The 16,887-nt window shown below is 38.7% G+C and overlaps 1 protein-coding gene and 1 long non-coding RNA gene across 9 annotated transcripts in view; one reads left to right on the top strand and one right to left on the bottom strand.

Annotated features, from left to right (window-relative positions):
* Window positions 1-16,887, top strand: part of NTRK2 (neurotrophic receptor tyrosine kinase 2) — a 388,291-nt gene that overhangs the window by 99,160 nt on the left and 272,244 nt on the right. For all 8 annotated transcript variants that reach the window (XM_043927526.1, XM_043927530.1, XM_043927527.1 and 5 more), the window contains exon 13: window positions 1,956-2,055. In XM_043927526.1, the coding sequence (XP_043783461.1) occupies window positions 1,956-2,055 (100 nt within the window). The remainder of the gene's footprint in view (window positions 1-1,955; window positions 2,056-16,887) is intronic.
* Window positions 1,955-14,992, bottom strand: LOC122710070. The gene is made up of 3 exons (XR_006345807.1): window positions 14,981-14,992; window positions 12,195-12,197; window positions 1,955-2,082 (listed from the first exon to the last, which is right to left on the bottom strand). It is a non-coding gene; the product is annotated as an uncharacterized LOC122710070 (long non-coding RNA).

Here is a 16,887-nt window from a genome sequence, read left to right as displayed (position 1 = left end):
ATCATCATTATCATCATTGTGGCAAACATAATTAATTACTTATTAAACTAGGCACTGTGTCAAGCCCATTACCTGTATTAACTGATTGACGACTTACAACAACCTGCAAGGTAGAGTTATTATATCCCCTAGTTTATGTATGAGGATTATGAGATGCTGAGAGGTTAAGTGATTTGTAAACCATGCAACTAATAAGTGGTAAATCTAAATTCTGAACTTGGAGAATCTATCTTCTTAATCTCCACTTGACACTGCCTCTCACTATGGTATATGAATACCCTATATAGTCTATTATATAGGTATATTAATCAGGATAAACTGTGCTGCAGTAACAAAAATCCCAAAATTTCAGTGGCTTAAAACAATAAAAGCTTATTTCTTGTTTCATTACAGGTATTGACTGGGAGTTCTGTCAGCCTCATCCTCATTCCAAGATGAGGCAGACACATCAGCCACTTTTTGAAAATTTAGCATTTATTTTGGCACCAAGTAAGACTACACTGCCCTTAGTGCTATTAACATTGTTATCAATGGATAATTTTTCTTGTGGAGGACTGTCCCAGGCACTTCACTATGTTTAGCAGCATCCCTGGGCTTCCCTGATGACTCAGCTGGGAAAGAATCTGCCTGCAATGCAGGAGATGTGGGTTTGATCCCTGGGTTGGGAAGATCCTCTAGGGAAGGGAACGGTTATCCACTCCAGTATACTTGCCTGGAGAATTCCATGGACCATATAGTCCATTGGGTTGCAAAAAGTTGAACACGACTGAGCAACTTTCACTTCATTTCACTTCAAAATCACCTTAACCATCAAGCACTTCTTTCCACAGGGTGCTAATTAAGTTCCAGCTAAACTATACCCAGATACAGCTACCCATCTCCTGTTGTCAATAAAGTTTTATTGGAACACAGACCAGCCCATTTGCTTGCATATTTTCTGTGTCTATTTTCACACTGCAGCAGTAGAATTGACTAGTTGCAGCAGAGTCTCTAGGCCCTCAAAGCCTAAAGTATTTACAGTATGAGGCTTTACAGGAAAAGTTTGCCAACTCCTGGTTTATAAAAACAGACATATTTTGGAAGTGAGACTTTGGGGTGAATAACAAAAATGGAAGATAACCCTATGTCCATCTTTGTTTCTAAATTATTAGTGTGTACTTAGCATTATGCACTTGTGCCTTTGTGATTTCCAGCTCGGAGCTGTGACAAGATTCACAAAGATCTGCATTTACTGTCTCTCTTGTGTGATTCACAACTTGCAATCATACTTTTAAATTAAAAAAAAAAAAAAAAAACCTCTATTGATCTTTCTCATATGTACAAAAAAGGTCACATGTCAAGTCTACAACCCCATGAGCCTTCACAGGCTGAGCTCACTTTCCAGTTCTTTCTTGCTCCCTTCTAGACCTGCTCACTGCTCCAGGCATCCTGATTTCCTAAGAGCAACAATAGCCAACTTTAAAAAAAAAATCTTTATTATGGACAACTCTCAAACATGTACAGTGGCAGAGAGAATAGAGAAATGAACTCTCCTGTATCTTTCAGCAGCTTCAAAATTTATTAGGTCTTTGTCATTCATGTTTTATATTCACTCTCTTCTCTTTCTAGATAGGTATGTAGGTACATAGATAGATAGATAGATAAAATACCCATTATTTATATATTATATAATATATGATGTGTTAGTAATAAGTTTATCTATATAATATCAATTGGATGAATATTTCTATTAGCCTTAACTTACAGTTTCTCACTTGTAGAATAGGGATAATAATAGGACCTATATACTTCTTCCTAGGTTCGTTGAAGAATAAGTGAATTGATATCCATAAAGTTCTCAGAAAATCAAGTAGTAATTATTCAATAAATATTAACTGTCTCCAGCAGCAGCAACAGCTTCAGGGTACAAGGAACTAATTACCAAGGTCATGACTGCCCTCTTTTCTTTTCTGTAGGTCTATGCTGTGGTGGTAATTGCATCTGTAGTGGGATTTTGTCTACTGGTAATGCTATTTCTGCTAAAGTTGGCAAGACACTCCAAGTTTGGCATGAAAGGTAAGAAGGGTTGTGTTTATTTTCCTACTTATGTGGAATCATTTTTGGCTTATGACTAATGCTAATTACCACTAAAGAAGGAAGCAGCTAGATTTACAATGACTAGGATTGAAGGCTGAGAAAACAGCAACAAAGCTATGATACTACAAATCAAGACAGAGCAAAGTCATGTTGATTACTCAGCACTACCCACTTTCATTGAGGACAGTTGTCCCAGAAGACATGGAACTGGTTTCTTGAGTTTTCAAGTGACTAATTATGTCTGAGTTTTGCTTTTACTTCAGAAAGGCAGGCTAGTGCCTGTAGGCAAGTGACAGACACACATATTTTGTGTAAAAAAGGTCCTTTCTGTTGTACATTTGACTTCTAGAATTTCCGTGGCATGCTTTTTGTGTTGCTGCTACATTTTCAGATTCTCATCTTTTGAAATTTAAAGTGTTGGGAAGCAAAATAAGAACAGCTTTTGGAGGTACACTGAAGCATTGTGAATGAGTCATTTTTTATTTTAGTGGAAAAGTTCCTAGTGCTCGATTAAAAATTAGGGTTTGTGTTGCCCACAATAGACTATTGGTCTCTTTTAGAAAATTGAAAATTCATTTCGGGGCGATATAAGTAGGCAAGAGTTTTAGTGATTAAAAAGCATTTGCTCCGATATTTAAACCTATGTGTTGACTGATGTTATTGGTGAGTTCTGCATGGTCTCTTATAAATGCCACTAGCTGGGGAAAGCTGTGACACCACAGTTAGTGGTGTCTTAATTGTGTTGGGGAGACAGCTGGGTGGGTTTTCTTGGTCTATATTGCTCGTCACGTTTACTAGTATTGTTGCCTTCTTACTTGGAAGTGATGTTTAAGTAGCAGTAGGTTATCCAGTGTATAGCAGGCTCTGGGGTGGATCAGATCCATTTTGATGCTTTCACCTTTCTCTTTGTGTGTGCCCATGAACAAGATGCCCAAACCTGAAATGAATGAGGAGGAACAGCAGTAAAGTTCTTAAATATAATGGCTAAACCTCCTCCTGACTCCGCCTTTGGCCTCTTTCTTCTGAAGGAGGAAAGATCTCTCATTCTGCAGTTATGAATAAGGCGTGAGTGGTGGTGATGGTGGAGGGGGGTGTACTACAGTGATTTTTTATTAGTCCTACGGTGGTGGTTTGCAAACTTGACTTTGCCTCAGAAACTCCTGGAGGGCTTATGAAAACACAGACTTTCTGGGTTACTCCAAGAGTTTCTCATTTAATAGATCTGCTGTGGGCCTGAAAATTGGCATTTCTAACAGTTTCCAAGGAATGCTGATGCTGTTTTTCCCAAACATTCTCGGAGAGTCACCTTTCTATGCGATACACATGGGCTCCCAGGTCTCTTTCCAAGAGTGACAAGTTGTGGGATAAGCATTGCAGACCAGACCCACCCACGGTTTTGAGGACCTTTCTGTGTCCCTGGATTCAGCTGGTGCCCTGGTCTGGGCTAGGGTTTTCCTCTGTGTGTGTCAGCCACCTGCCATGGGATTTGGTTCTCCTCATCTTGATCAGATGCTTCTTTTCCTTAGAAGCACTTGTGGTGAATATCCCCAAGGAGAAATTTTACTGGACAGAGATTCTAGCTCTATCACTTTTCTGCCTTGAGGGTAGCGTTGGAAGTGTTCATCTTATGAGGTCTTCAGAGAAAGGATATGTCTTAGGTCCTCCTGGGAGCTCAGAAAGGCTTTGGAAACTGTAGGAGCAATATTAGGGAGTCAGTCTTCATTTCTACTTTGTGTTAAGAAAATAACAGAAGAATGGTCTGTAAATGTGAACATGCTCTGTAGTGTAGTGATAGAGAAGAATAAAAGGCAGATGTTTTGTTTCACAGAAGATCCTGTTTCATATAGTGACTCCAGCACTAAGACTAAAAATGTATCTTATTTGTATAATTTGGGATGACCACTCTGAAGCACCTATAATTTTTCGGGTATAACCTAAATGTACTTTTAATGATCGGTAAGAGAAGGTTTTACTTAACCTTGTCACAGAGCCAATAGATGGCTTTCTTCATGCAGTAACTACTAGAGCTTATGTTTTACTCCCTTATTTTTAGACATAAAATTAAAATTTTATTTTTAAAAAAATAAAAAATTTTTAAAAAATTACAAATTTTAAAAATTTGTCTCAGAGACTCAGGTTCTTGTTTAGAATAGCTTCCTTCTCTACTTTTAACTACATGTCTATCTGTGCCATAGTTTGAGCAAATGGGCCTGAGTTGAGGTTCTTGTTTTATGGTCAGATGCTGAGCTGTAACTTGGGGATCTGGAAAAGAAGATGAGGTTCATGTAATGAAACTGCATAAAACATGGTGTTTAGCAATTAATGTAAGTTAAAAGGACCTCTTGTATTGCTTGGAACTGTATTCCATTTCTTGTCATAATTTACTATAGAAAAGAAGCTGAAAAAGAATATATATCCACTTATATATGGACTTTCGAGGAGGCTCAGTGGGATGCAGGAGACATAGGAGATGCGGATTTGATCTCTGGGTGGGGAGGATCTGTGGAGAAGGGCATGGCAACCCACTCCAGTATTCTTGCCTAAAAAGAAAAAAAAAAAAATCTCATGAACAGAGGAGCCTGGAGGGCTACAGTCCATAGGGTTGCAAAGTGCTGGACTAGACTGAAGTGACTGAACATGCATGCAAACATACTTGTGTATATATTGTATATATAAGTGTGTGTGTGTGTGTGTGTGTGTATTTGTTTGCAGTAAACCTGAAAGTATAGTTGTAAATCAACTATACTTCACTAAAAATAAGTTAATGTACTTTAAATGCTATTAGAACTTGAATTACTGTTGAAAAAACATGCACCTTAAAAAGGAGAGAACATGTGAAAACACTGTTATACTCTGAAATAAACAGAAAACACATCACTAGCGGTTTCTGAGTGACAGCAGTAAGAAATGTATGTAGGCTTGGCCAGAACCAGTGCCTTGGTTCTTTATGAGAGGCCAATGGCTGATGTGCAAATGAGCTGTTCCAAATGAAACTCTTACCCTCCTAAGCACCTTCGGGGACATTCTACCCCCATTCATATTCCCTTGTCCTGGAGATAAGTTGAGACTGAAGGGTGGCAGCCAGCCCATCCTTAGGTATTTCTAGGTTTTCACCCATCCCAGCATTGAATGCTTCAGCCTCCACTGTTTCAGTCCATGGTAGCAGTGTTGAGACTGTAAATTACAGTGTAATACTATTGATTCAATGGGTCCAGGGTAACCCAAACCAGAAATCTCTTAAAATCACACTGCAGCTGTATGCAGGGCAACTCAAGCTTTATAGGTCAACCCTAGAACCCAAACATCATCAATGGCATTGCTTTCCATGGAAAGGTGATCCTTAAATTCCAAAGCGGGGAGTTAAACTTAGATCTTAGAATACAGCAGTGCTGCGTTCTTTTCAGGTAGGTCTATGTGACTGCAAGACTGTAAGCTTTGTAGGGTTTTTTTTTTTTTTTTAATCTCTTCTGTCAATTCACGGTAACTGAATCCTGATGGTGTAATCTAGAAGACAGAGGCCAGACTATGAGCTCCAGAGTTCATAATGATCTTGTTCACCATTACTTACCCAGTGCTGAGGCCAAAGTTGAGAGTTGATTAATTTTAACTGGTAGAATGAAAGACCACAGAGAATTTTCAACTCCATCCACATTAGTAATTGGAAAACAGTAAATATTTGGAGGCCAACTGGTATGTAAATGGGCTTCCCTGGTGAGTCAGCTGGCAAAGAATCTGCCTGCCACGTTGGAGACCTGGGTTTGATCCCTGGGCTGGGAAGATCCCCTGGAGAAGGGAAAGGCTACTCATTCTAGTATTCTGTCCTGGAGAATTCCATGGACTGTATATACAGTTCATGGGGTCTCAAACAGTCAGACACAACTAGCAACTTTCGCTTGTATGTGAATGGTTAAAGAAAGATCTTGGAGTTTTTCTAAGCTTCTATACTTAAAAAAATTATTCCAGTTAAGTAATGGTCATAGACAGGAAGTCATTTTGTTCAGGTTTTGTCTTAGGATTATATAGGTTTTCACATACAGTTTTAAAGTATTATTGTTGTTGAAGTTTGGAGGGTTCACTTTGGCTTTCCATTTTGCACATAAGCATCTTCAATTTCTTCCTGTCTGCCTCTTGAATTTACGGCCTCAGAATATGTGGCTTTGTCCAGCTTTGAGGCTGGCAGAAGTGCCAGATGGTGGCTCCCATCTTGGTGTGAGCCTAGAAATTATGTTTCATTATCGCTTGATATGCTTTAAACCTCTTGTTGGCACATCTAATAGACTACCAGCCCTGTTTCAATAAAAATGTTGAGGGGTAGAATTTACCCTAGTCCATTTCTTTATGCTTCTTTCTGTGTCTTGACACCATTCTTTTGGTTTTTGGTTGAATATCTAGTTACCATAATTCCAGAGTCCTGAATAAAGCTCCTCTGTTAGGGTTTGGCCCTCTGTATAGGGATTAGTCATATGTGTACTTAATATGGATGCATGAACTGTATAACGCCTCTATCTAAATCTATGTTTATATCAATACCCCATAGGTAAGTACATAATTTGATCCCTTTTCTTTGAAGACTGCCTATGATTCATTTTAATTTTCACTGAAGTAGAGCTCAAGGCCCTTTCCAGAGCAGCTCTACTGCCAAAGGAACGGGCAACCCGGCTTTTGAATTCTCTCATTTTTATTGTAACCCAGTCTTGTATTTAGTTCTCACATTGCTTCCTGGCCCTCTTTCTTTGTTGAAAATGTAGAAGTTCACATAAAGGGGAAATGGAAGCATCTAGGGGCATGAGGGTTGCCAAGTCTTCTCAGAGTGCTCCACTTCGGGAGCCCTGCCCGATGGCATTGATGGGGACAGGGTTGGAAAAAAAGCAAGGGAGCCAGAAGGGCAGAGCGGGGCTGGCAGCCGTCACACTGGGGAAGAGCAGTGGTGGCCATCAGCTTTCTGTTAGCTGTGTTTCCTGATGGAAGTCCACGTACGATATTACTCCCTCCATAAAGAGGCATCCTTTGTCCTTCTGGAGTAAGTATCCAAGTGACCTCAAGAGATCCCACAGGAGGAACTAGAATAGGAAACCTTTTCTCTTATTTAGGTTTGATGGCCTACAGATCTTCTCTGCAGGCCCCTCTGCTTACACATAAACCACCCAGATGCCTTCTGATAGTTCCAATTCATAGTTGACCAAAAGACTATACTGCCCGAGAACACAGAACCAGGTTTTAACCCCAGACTCGAGACCGCTAGTTTAAGTTTCTCCTCTTAGATAAATGATCTTCTAAATGTCTTTCAAGAGCAACCAAAATTTCAGTTCTTTAAAAATATTCATAAACAGAGTGGGGCCAAAGCTAAAGAGGTTAAAGGTTAACGCCTTTTATATAAGCTGAAAACAATTCTGGAAAATTTAGGAGGTTGAGTTTAACAGATATTTGGATCAAGTTTTAAAAGAGGGAAAAATGTGACTGAAAGCCAGAAACACAGTTGTATAGAAACATCTGTAAGGACAAACTGTTTTCCATATGACCCTTCCCCCAACACACTATTTTTTTTTTTTTTTTTGGTCATACATTGATATGAATCAGCCATAGATTTACACGTATCCCCCATCCCGATCCCCCTTCCCACCTCCCTCTCCACCTGATTCCTCTGGGTCTTCCCAGTGCACCAGGCCCGAGCACTTGTCTCATGCATCCCACCTGGGCTGGTGATCTGTTTCACCATAGATAGTATACATGCTGTTCTTTTGAAATATCCCACCCTCACATTCTCCCACAGAGTTCAAAAGTCTGTTCTGTATCTCTGTGTCTCTTTTTCCATTTTGCATATAAGGTTATCATTACCATCTTTCTAAATTCCATATATATGTGTTAGTATGCTGTAATGTTCTTTATCTTTCTGGCTTACTTCACTCTGTATAAGGGGCTCCAGTTTCATCCATCTCATTAGGACTGATTCAAATGAATTCTTTTTAACGGCTGAGTAATATTCCATGGTGTATATGTACCACAGCTTCCTTATCCATTCATCTGCTGATGGGCATCTAGGTTGCTTCCATGTCCTGGCTATTATAAACAGTGCTGCGATGAACATTGGGGTGCACGTGTCTCTTTCAGATCTGGTTTCCTCAGTGTGTATGCCCAGAAGTGGGATTGCTGGGTCATATGGCAGGTCTATTTCCAGTTTTTTAAGAAATCTCCACACTGTTTTCCATAGCGGCTGTACTAGTTTGCATTCCCACCAACAGTGTAAGAGGGTTCCCTTTTCTCCTATTTTTTTTAAGACAAATCACATTAAAGTATTATAACAGTAACATGTGAATGCATTCTTGTTTTTCAAAATTTCAAGCACATTTATGATTCATAGAGCTAGAAGTACTATAACAGTAACATGTGAATACATTCTTGTTTTTCAAAATTTCAAGCATATTAGAGATACACAGATATATAGAACTCACCTTCCTCTTCCACTGCCATTTCCACTCCTAATGATAACCTCCTTTAACTATTCCCAGTGCATATATTATGTCAATAATAAAATACATGGCTTACTCATTATGTAGATACTTTAATACAGTCATTTATGGTTGCATAAAGAAATCATAACACAAATTTGCTTTACTTCTTTTTAGAAGTACCAATTTAACTTATAGATCTTTCTGAATCAGTTTCTAGGCATCTACTGCATTCTGTTCCTAGTATTTCTGAGGACTCTGGCATCAGGCTACCTGGGTCTGAATCCTGACTCTCCTCATTTCAAGTGTGTGACTTTGAGAAAATTTCTCATCCTCTCATCCTCAGGATTTCCATACTAGGGCAATAATTGTACCGATCTCAGGGAGTTTTTGTAAGACAAACTGTGTTCATGTGTGTGGAGCATTTTGAAATGTTACTGGCATTTAATAATTACTATAGTGACTAAACAGCAACAATACAAATATTTACTGTAACTTTGTTTTGTAACATTATTATTTTAAATGAATTGGAAACCTTAAAAAGACTTATATTTCTACCCAATCTGTAGAGAAGTAATTAACATCTTACTTATAAAGATAGATATTTGGAAATGGATTGCTGAGAGAAGAGGTTTGTATATTTTATATGTTGATTTTAAATGTTATCAGATTACCTTGCAGAAATGCTTTATTAATTTTTACTCCCACCAATAGTAGATGAAGACATCGTTTTGTTTATGTTTTCACCCATATCAGATATTATCAAGCTTCTATATTTTTGCTAATTCACTTAAAATACTGTTCTGATTAATAATAAGGTTAAGCATCTTTATCAAGTGGAGAATAGAAAGAAATGTTTATTTGTTGATTTACCTTCTAAATTGTCTCTATTAATCTTTTATTGGCTATATATATTGCTCACATTTTCTTCTATTCTTTTGACTTTTAAAATAGTAGCTTTTGGCAAACATTTCATTTTTTTGTAGACGCAAATCTGTCCATATTTTCCATATAAGTTTTGCATTTTGCTGAGGAAGTCATCCCGTCTCTGAGACTGTAAACATACTTTTTTGATATTCCTTTCACTAGTTTTACTTTGTATGTATGTTTTTTAACTTGATCTTTAATCTCTTTGAAATTCTTTTTTTATTTTTAAGTTGATGTGAAGTACTCTGTCTTTTTCAGACATAGATTCAATAAAGATGTTTGTGGGACATTTTTAGAGAGAGACCAACAATATTATTTTAACTTTCTGGAATCAGAAAGTCATTAATAAAAAGAAATTTTGAAGAGCTTAGTGACTTTTAAAAAAAAATAAGTAATAAACTTTGTTGGGTCTCCTATTTTATTCTCACCCAAGAGTATCAGACAATATAGTTGGTGTTTTTTTTTAAACTTCCTTCCCCAGCTTCAGTAGAGTTTAGCATTCTCTTAGTAGAGAACTATGTTTGTCAATAGCAATCAAATCCTCGGAAATTTCATAAAAGATGTTCAGTTGCAAGAGTTATTGAGTAATTTGACAAAGTGAAAATTTGTCAAAAGAGCCCAAGTGTGCCTTTCTTGTCTGTTGGAGATGTTATATAAAGCTTTACCCTTATGTTCATGAGGTGAAGATCTACTATCTGAAGTCTCTTACTTCTTGTAGGGTCACCATTTGGCTTTTGTCTACATGAGGGCAGAACATGCTTTTACTTTGCAGCATATTGAAAATGGGCCCAGAACTTTCAGGAATGGCTCCATCAGGCACTGCAGGAAGCCGAAGCAGCAGCGTTTTTCCCATTAGCTTTTCAAGTGCACTGACCTCAAACTTTTAAAATTCCCTGTCATACGTAGACCTCCCATAAGCCCCGTGCGATTCAGGGGAGAACCCAGGTATGCCTGTTATGTAGAGGGTGCAGCTGTATTGTTTAGGGACTTCCCATGCGATGAGTCTTGCGAAAAGATAGAGAGTCCTTTAAGAAATTCGATTTTGTACTTAAACGTCAGGAGCACTTGCTATCCTCTCTTTGGTCCTCCATAAATCCTGTGGTGAACTCACTTTGACCTTACACAGATCATCATGCACTGAAAAAAGGCTTCCAAAATTGGAAAATCTGCTACTTTTCTTCTTGTTTTCATCCTTTGTTTCTCTTTTTTTTAACCTCTCATTTTTCTCCCTGTCATTTTGTCCTTCCACATCTCTGTGCTTCCTAATTTAGCATTCTTCCCTCCCTATTTTGATTTTCTTCCTCCTCATTCCTAGCATCTGATTTTGGTGGACCAGCTTTTCAGAATTTGTGAAGAAGACAGATAATAACTTGGCTTAAGTTCTAACATATGCTCTGGTTTTATCCTACTTTATTTTGGGCAAGAATACTGAATGACTCGGGGAGTAAATTTAGCTCTAAATCAGCGGAACTGTCACGTGGTAACTCAGAAGACAGCCTGTTTGAATACTGCACATCCTTCATGTTTGTAAGTTGTTAACTCTTAAGTCTTCAAACCTAGGAGTATATGGAAATATTGGAAGCTTATGAATCAGACAAGTTTGGGTTCAGATTTCATGTCTCCCACCTGCTAACCATAATTTGGGGCAGATTTTTAAACTCTGTAAATCTTAGATTCCTCTTTGGTAGAGGGAATAATATCCATCTCTTAATTGATTACAAGGATTAAATCAGTGCTTAGTTTCAGGCCTGGCTCACTGAATGAATTCTGTAAGATAGTTATTGTTGAGATTTATGTTTTAGTAATATATAACTGAGCTTTCCCGATGGCTCAGTGGTAAAGAATCTGCCTGCAATGCGAGAGATCCGGTTTTGATCCCTGGGTTGAGAAGATCCCCTGGAGGAGAAAATGGCAACCCACTCCAGTATTCTTGCCTGGAAAATTCCATGGACAGAGGAGCCTGGTGGGCTACAGTTCATGGAGCTGCAAAAAGTGGGACACGACAGAGCACGCACACACGCATTTATGCAAACTCAGGAAAAGAATATGGAGAGAGTCCTGTTTGAACATATTCTGAATCAGGATTGCAAAAAAATGTCTCAAATGCATACCGTGTATATTTAAGGTTTATTAGTTGAATATGTAGAAAAAATTGTAATTTTAATGTGTCCATGTTTTATGGGTATGCATTATGAATGTAAAGTTGCTGAATCATATGCTTATTTTAAGCTCTTCTGTCCTTGAAGATACTGTGTACAAATTATTGCAAACTCCTAATTTTATCATCCTTTGAGCAATTCATTTATTTAAATTGTTCTGGAGTTTATGAGAAATCTATTTCATGTACTGATTGATTTGGTATGTAATCTTTCCTAGTTTCTTTCGGGAGGAGTATTTACTGTAGGGAAGGATTAGAAAGAGCAAGCAGGGGTGGGATGGGAAAGGGAGCCCTTCTTCCCTCAGTAACCATCAGCTTATGTCTAGAAATATGAGCTCATGGAGGCTCCTATTATGATATGCTTCCCGTTTGTGTGTTGAATTACAAATAATTTCTTTTAACAAAAACAGGCTTTAGTTTTTGATGACTCTTGAATGGATCATCCTTATGTAGAAGCAATACTAGCTCTTTTATATAAAATAAAAATTTAAAAACTTCCCCCCAAAAAAACTAGATGAAAAGAGGGATTCTGGAGAAAATAAAATTTTCCTTATGCAGTTGATTGTAACTCATATTAATATAATCACAGACTAAGATGTTGCTTTCCCAGAAAAGTCAAGGCTTGGGCAGGCAAATGGCCGTGGAAGATCTTTGTTTTTATCAAGACATCAGCAGAAATAGAATAGCATGGGCTTCTTCTGTGATCACTTAGGAGCTTTAGTGGTCTGAAGACAAGAAACAATGAGAGAGAGAGAGAGGGAGAGAGAGATCCATTCTCACTCACCAAGTCTTCAGTAAGAGATTAATATCCTGAGTTGAAGGCAGAGGTGTCATCTCAGCCCTAACCAGTGCCAGTAGAAGGAAGGAAGGGGACTCGAGTTTAGGGTGGGAGTGGAGTGGGAGGGGAGGATGCTGGGAATGAGATCATGTTTCTGTTTACACTCATGGTTGTCAACTTTAGTAGTTCTGGGAAGACTTAAGCAGAGTCAACCACCCAACTGAGCCTTTCCCGTACCTGTAAAAGAAGATTGTGTAAAGACCAGAATTAAGAGTGTGGGATCAAAGGACATCTCTGGGTTTCCTCTAGCTTTAATATCTACTATCCTGTTACAAAACCATTCAGAACCATCAGACAATCACTAAAAAGAGTCTGCCACGCACTTCTGGTGATGTCCTTTATTATTTTGGTGTGTAATGATGAAGTCTTTTTTCTCCACTCTGAAACCGTGATCTATTATTAACATAGGAAATACTGTGTCTATATGGTCAATACTAAATAATCCTGAATATGTTTTCAGCCTATAGTCATCTCAAGAAAATATTGCCTCTCAGTTATAAACAGAAGCTATTCCTTATCTAACTGGCATTCCCAGTAAGTCTGTTTCCTATTAATTTGCACGAGGCATATATCCTAGCAGGGGTACCTTTGGCATCCCAGCTTCAAAAAAGAGGCAGCTCCGCCTAGCTCTCTGTTTCTGCAATGGTGTGGGCTTCTCAGGAAGCAGACCAACAGCTGATCTTCTTCCCAACTCTTTTGAGTCAGACTTCATAGCATAGCTTTTTTACTTGATTTGAAATAAATCTTGATTTATTCATATTGGAAAGCCACATGCATTCCATAGACTATAAATAATTTCTGTGTTGTATTCCATGTAGCTGTGAGTGTAGACAACTGCAAGGTGACTTCAGATGTATATTTATATGCCTAATGTATTCCCCACATTATATCTTGGTCTCCTGTGAGGCTATGACAAGGGTGGAGGAATATTAAAATGTCTAGTACAGGATGGTGGATGGGGCAGGCACTTATTTCGGGCACAGATTGTAAGATGTGTGACTTTATTTCTCATAGCTCAATTAAATATCTGTTCTTTGCTCTTTATGAACTAGGCAGTGGAAACCTAACCTCTTACCATTCTGGGTAATCTCAGATAATTATGGGCAACCATGGACGATTTAGTGTTTCTCCCCTCAAGTCTGATCTCTCCTTCTTGCCTTCATTTCCTCAAGGGGAGCGTGTGCTTGGAGATGCTGAGGTGCCACTGTATAGGAGGGGGGGTTGTGTGGTCACTGGTGGTCATTTCTCCATGTTGGCGGCTGCTGTGTTGGTTGGCGTCCTTGGCTACCAGGTGGTACGGGTCTCAGTTGTACATTTGTGTTCCTAAGAAGGGTCCCCTGCCTTCACACTCCTCTCTGCAAGGGTGTCGTTGAAGATCTGGGGACTCAGGAAACTCTAGGAGACTTGTCTAGACCCAGGGTGGGCTCCAGTTCCTGCCGTCTTAGGCTTGAGATTGTCTTGACTTCTTGGCCACCTTATCAGGTCCCTCCAAAAAGGGGGTCGTCTTTTGTGGAATCTCCAAACTTGACTAGAGGCTCTCTGGTTCCCCAGCTGCCATGCTTGACTGGGGCGGGGGGTGTTACACGCTTTGTCCTCTGGAACCTAACTTGCTTATCTCCCGTGAAATGTTTTTGGGAAGAAGACCATCACAGAGGTGCTGTATGTTCACAGTGTATCACAGTTAGAAGCCCATAATGTCAGGTTGATACACTATTTCTGTAAGTTGGACTGCTTTTTAAAAATGGCGATCATCAGATCCTTTCTTTGTAAACGTAAGTTTCCCTTTGCAATTAGTAGGTAATTTGTAGAGTGATAATTTGACATCTAGCAGATATCTTCTTCTGCCAAATCTCAGTTGTGATGCTTTCTTCAAACAATTATTTAATTTATGAGTGTTGTAAAAGGGTGTTTTTCTGCTTTAATCATTCCTTCTACTAGATTTTATTTTAAAAAAATTAAAAAAGAGCATTCTGATCTTGACCAGTAATTTCTACTTTTTAATTTTAGTTTTATCTGGATCCTGGATAATCCTTCCTTGAGGCCATGGAGGTTTGGTATCCAGCTGCCTACACTAGGGAGGGTCGTGGGGTTACAGAAAAGACTTATTGTCACAGTATTACTGTGTCTAAAATATTATTTTATTTTGTAAGATTTTACTTTGTGCTCCTCAAAGTCACTGAGCATTATGCAAATTCTTCTGCTTTTCCTTTTCACTATGATTAAATATTAAGTAGGTGTAATAAATCTAATCACTTTAGATTCTCTCCTGCACCTTTTTGGTTGTTGGTAGAATCAAAGACAGTAAGAACTGCCAGTGAGTTTAGGAATCATCCCAAGTCCTTACTACAGAGATGAGAACATTGGCGCCCAGAGAGCTTAAGTGACTTGCCTAAGGTTACACAGCTGGTTTGTGGCAGATATAGGGCTGGGAGCCAGGCCTTATGATTCCAGCTTTAATGTTTTATGCTACGAAACTAAGAAATATTATAAGAATAAACAAATTCTATTTCCACACGAAATTTGCTTTTTATGTACTGCCACTGGATGTCACCAATATGTGTTGCAACTGGTATGCATTACCATTGGATGATACCATATTTCCCAAAGCTGGGGACGTATATACTCACTGGTAACAAAACTGGTTTAAGGGATGTTTGGGAATAATGCCTTTAATTTTGATAGTTTTATGTTTATTTTAATATTAATTAGGAAAAATAAGCCTGGTACATCATACCCTTGGTTTCCTGGAAGTATTATTTAGGATAAGGCTTAAGTCTTAAAAATATGCAATAAAGAAAAATAGTAACTAAATCATTTTGATTTCAGTTTAAAAAATGATTATCTGAGTAGGACTATTCTAAGGCTCTGGAAATGTAATATTAAACCCAATTTCTGCCTCATGGTGCTTAAACTCTTAGCAGGAGAGAGACAGAAAATTCATTGTTGCTCGAGATCAGGATTCACCTTTTCCCAGTCTCCAACATTCATGCATGTATACACACCCAGATACACATTCAGCACACACTCTGAAATGATAGTCTAAAGTTTCTAGTGGTCAGCATTCCCCGGCATTACGCACTCATAAGATTCTGTGATTACTAGTTTTCACAAGACCATGGCCACTTGGGACCAGAAAAGGGTAGGACCAAGGCTTTGAGTTATGCCTTGAGTTATCTTATAATTTTTCTCATCTTCACTGATTCCTTTTATGCAGCCCTGTTCACTCCAAGGGCTTGCTGTTGTTCAGTCATTAAGGCATGTCCCACTCTTTGTGACCCCATGGACGGTAGTATGCTAGGTTTCCCTGTCCATCACCAACTCCTGGAGCTTGCTCAAACTCATGTCCATTGAGTCAGTGATGCCATCCAACCATCTCATCCTCTGTCACTCCCCTCTCCTCCTGCCCTCAGTCTTTTCAAGCATCAGGGTCTTTTCCAGTGACTTGACTCTTTGTATCAGGTGGCCAAAGTATTGGAACTTCGGTTTCCAATGAATATTCAGGAATTATTTCCTTTAGGATTGACTGGTTTGATCTCCTTGCAGTCCAAGAGACTCTCAAGAGTCTTCTCTAGAACCATAATTCAAAAGCATCAGTTCTTTGACTCTCAGCCTTCTTTATAGTCCAACTCTCACATCAGTACATGACTACTGGAAAAACTACAGCTTTAACTTTGCAGACCTTTGTCAGCAAAGTGATGTCTCTGCTTTTTAATATGCTGTCTAGGTTTGTCATAGCTTTTCTTCCAAGGAGCAAGCGGCTTTTAATTTCATGACTACTGTCACTGTCTGCAGTGATTTTGGAGCCCGAGAGAATAAAATCTCCCACTGTTTCCATTTTTCCCCTATCTATTTGCCATGAAATGATGGGACCAGATGGCATTATTTTAATTTTTGAGTGTTGAGTTTCAAGCCAGCTTTTTCACTCTCATCTTTTACCTTCAAGAGGTTCTTTAGGTCCTCTTCACTTTCTGCCATTAGAGTGGTATCATCTGCTTATCAGTGGCTGTTGATGTTTCTCCAGGCAATCTTGATTTCAGCTTGTGCTTCATCCAGCCTGGCATTTCACATGTTGTACTCTGCATATAAATTAAATAAGTAGGGCAACCATATACACCCTTGATGTACTCCTTTCCCAATTTTGAACCAGTCCGTTTTTCCATGTCTGGTTGTAACTGTTGCTTCTTGACTTGCATAGAGGTTTCTCAGAAGACAGGTAAGGTGGTTTAATATTCCCATCTGTTTAAGAATTTTCCACAGTTTGTTGTGATCCACACAGTCAAAGGCTTTCATATAGTCAGTGAAGCAGAAGTTGTTTTTCTGAAATTCTTTTGCTTTCTTTATAATCCAGTGAATGTTGGCAATTTGATCTCTGGTTCCTCTGCCTTTTCTAAACCCAGCTTGTAAATCTAAAAATTCTTGATTCACATACTGCTAAAGCCTAG

This window comes from Cervus elaphus, chromosome 16 (assembly GCF_910594005.1).
Source record: "Cervus elaphus chromosome 16, mCerEla1.1, whole genome shotgun sequence".
Lineage (NCBI taxonomy): Eukaryota > Metazoa > Chordata > Mammalia > Artiodactyla > Cervidae > Cervus > Cervus elaphus.
This window is presented reverse-complemented; position numbering and strand designations above follow the sequence as displayed.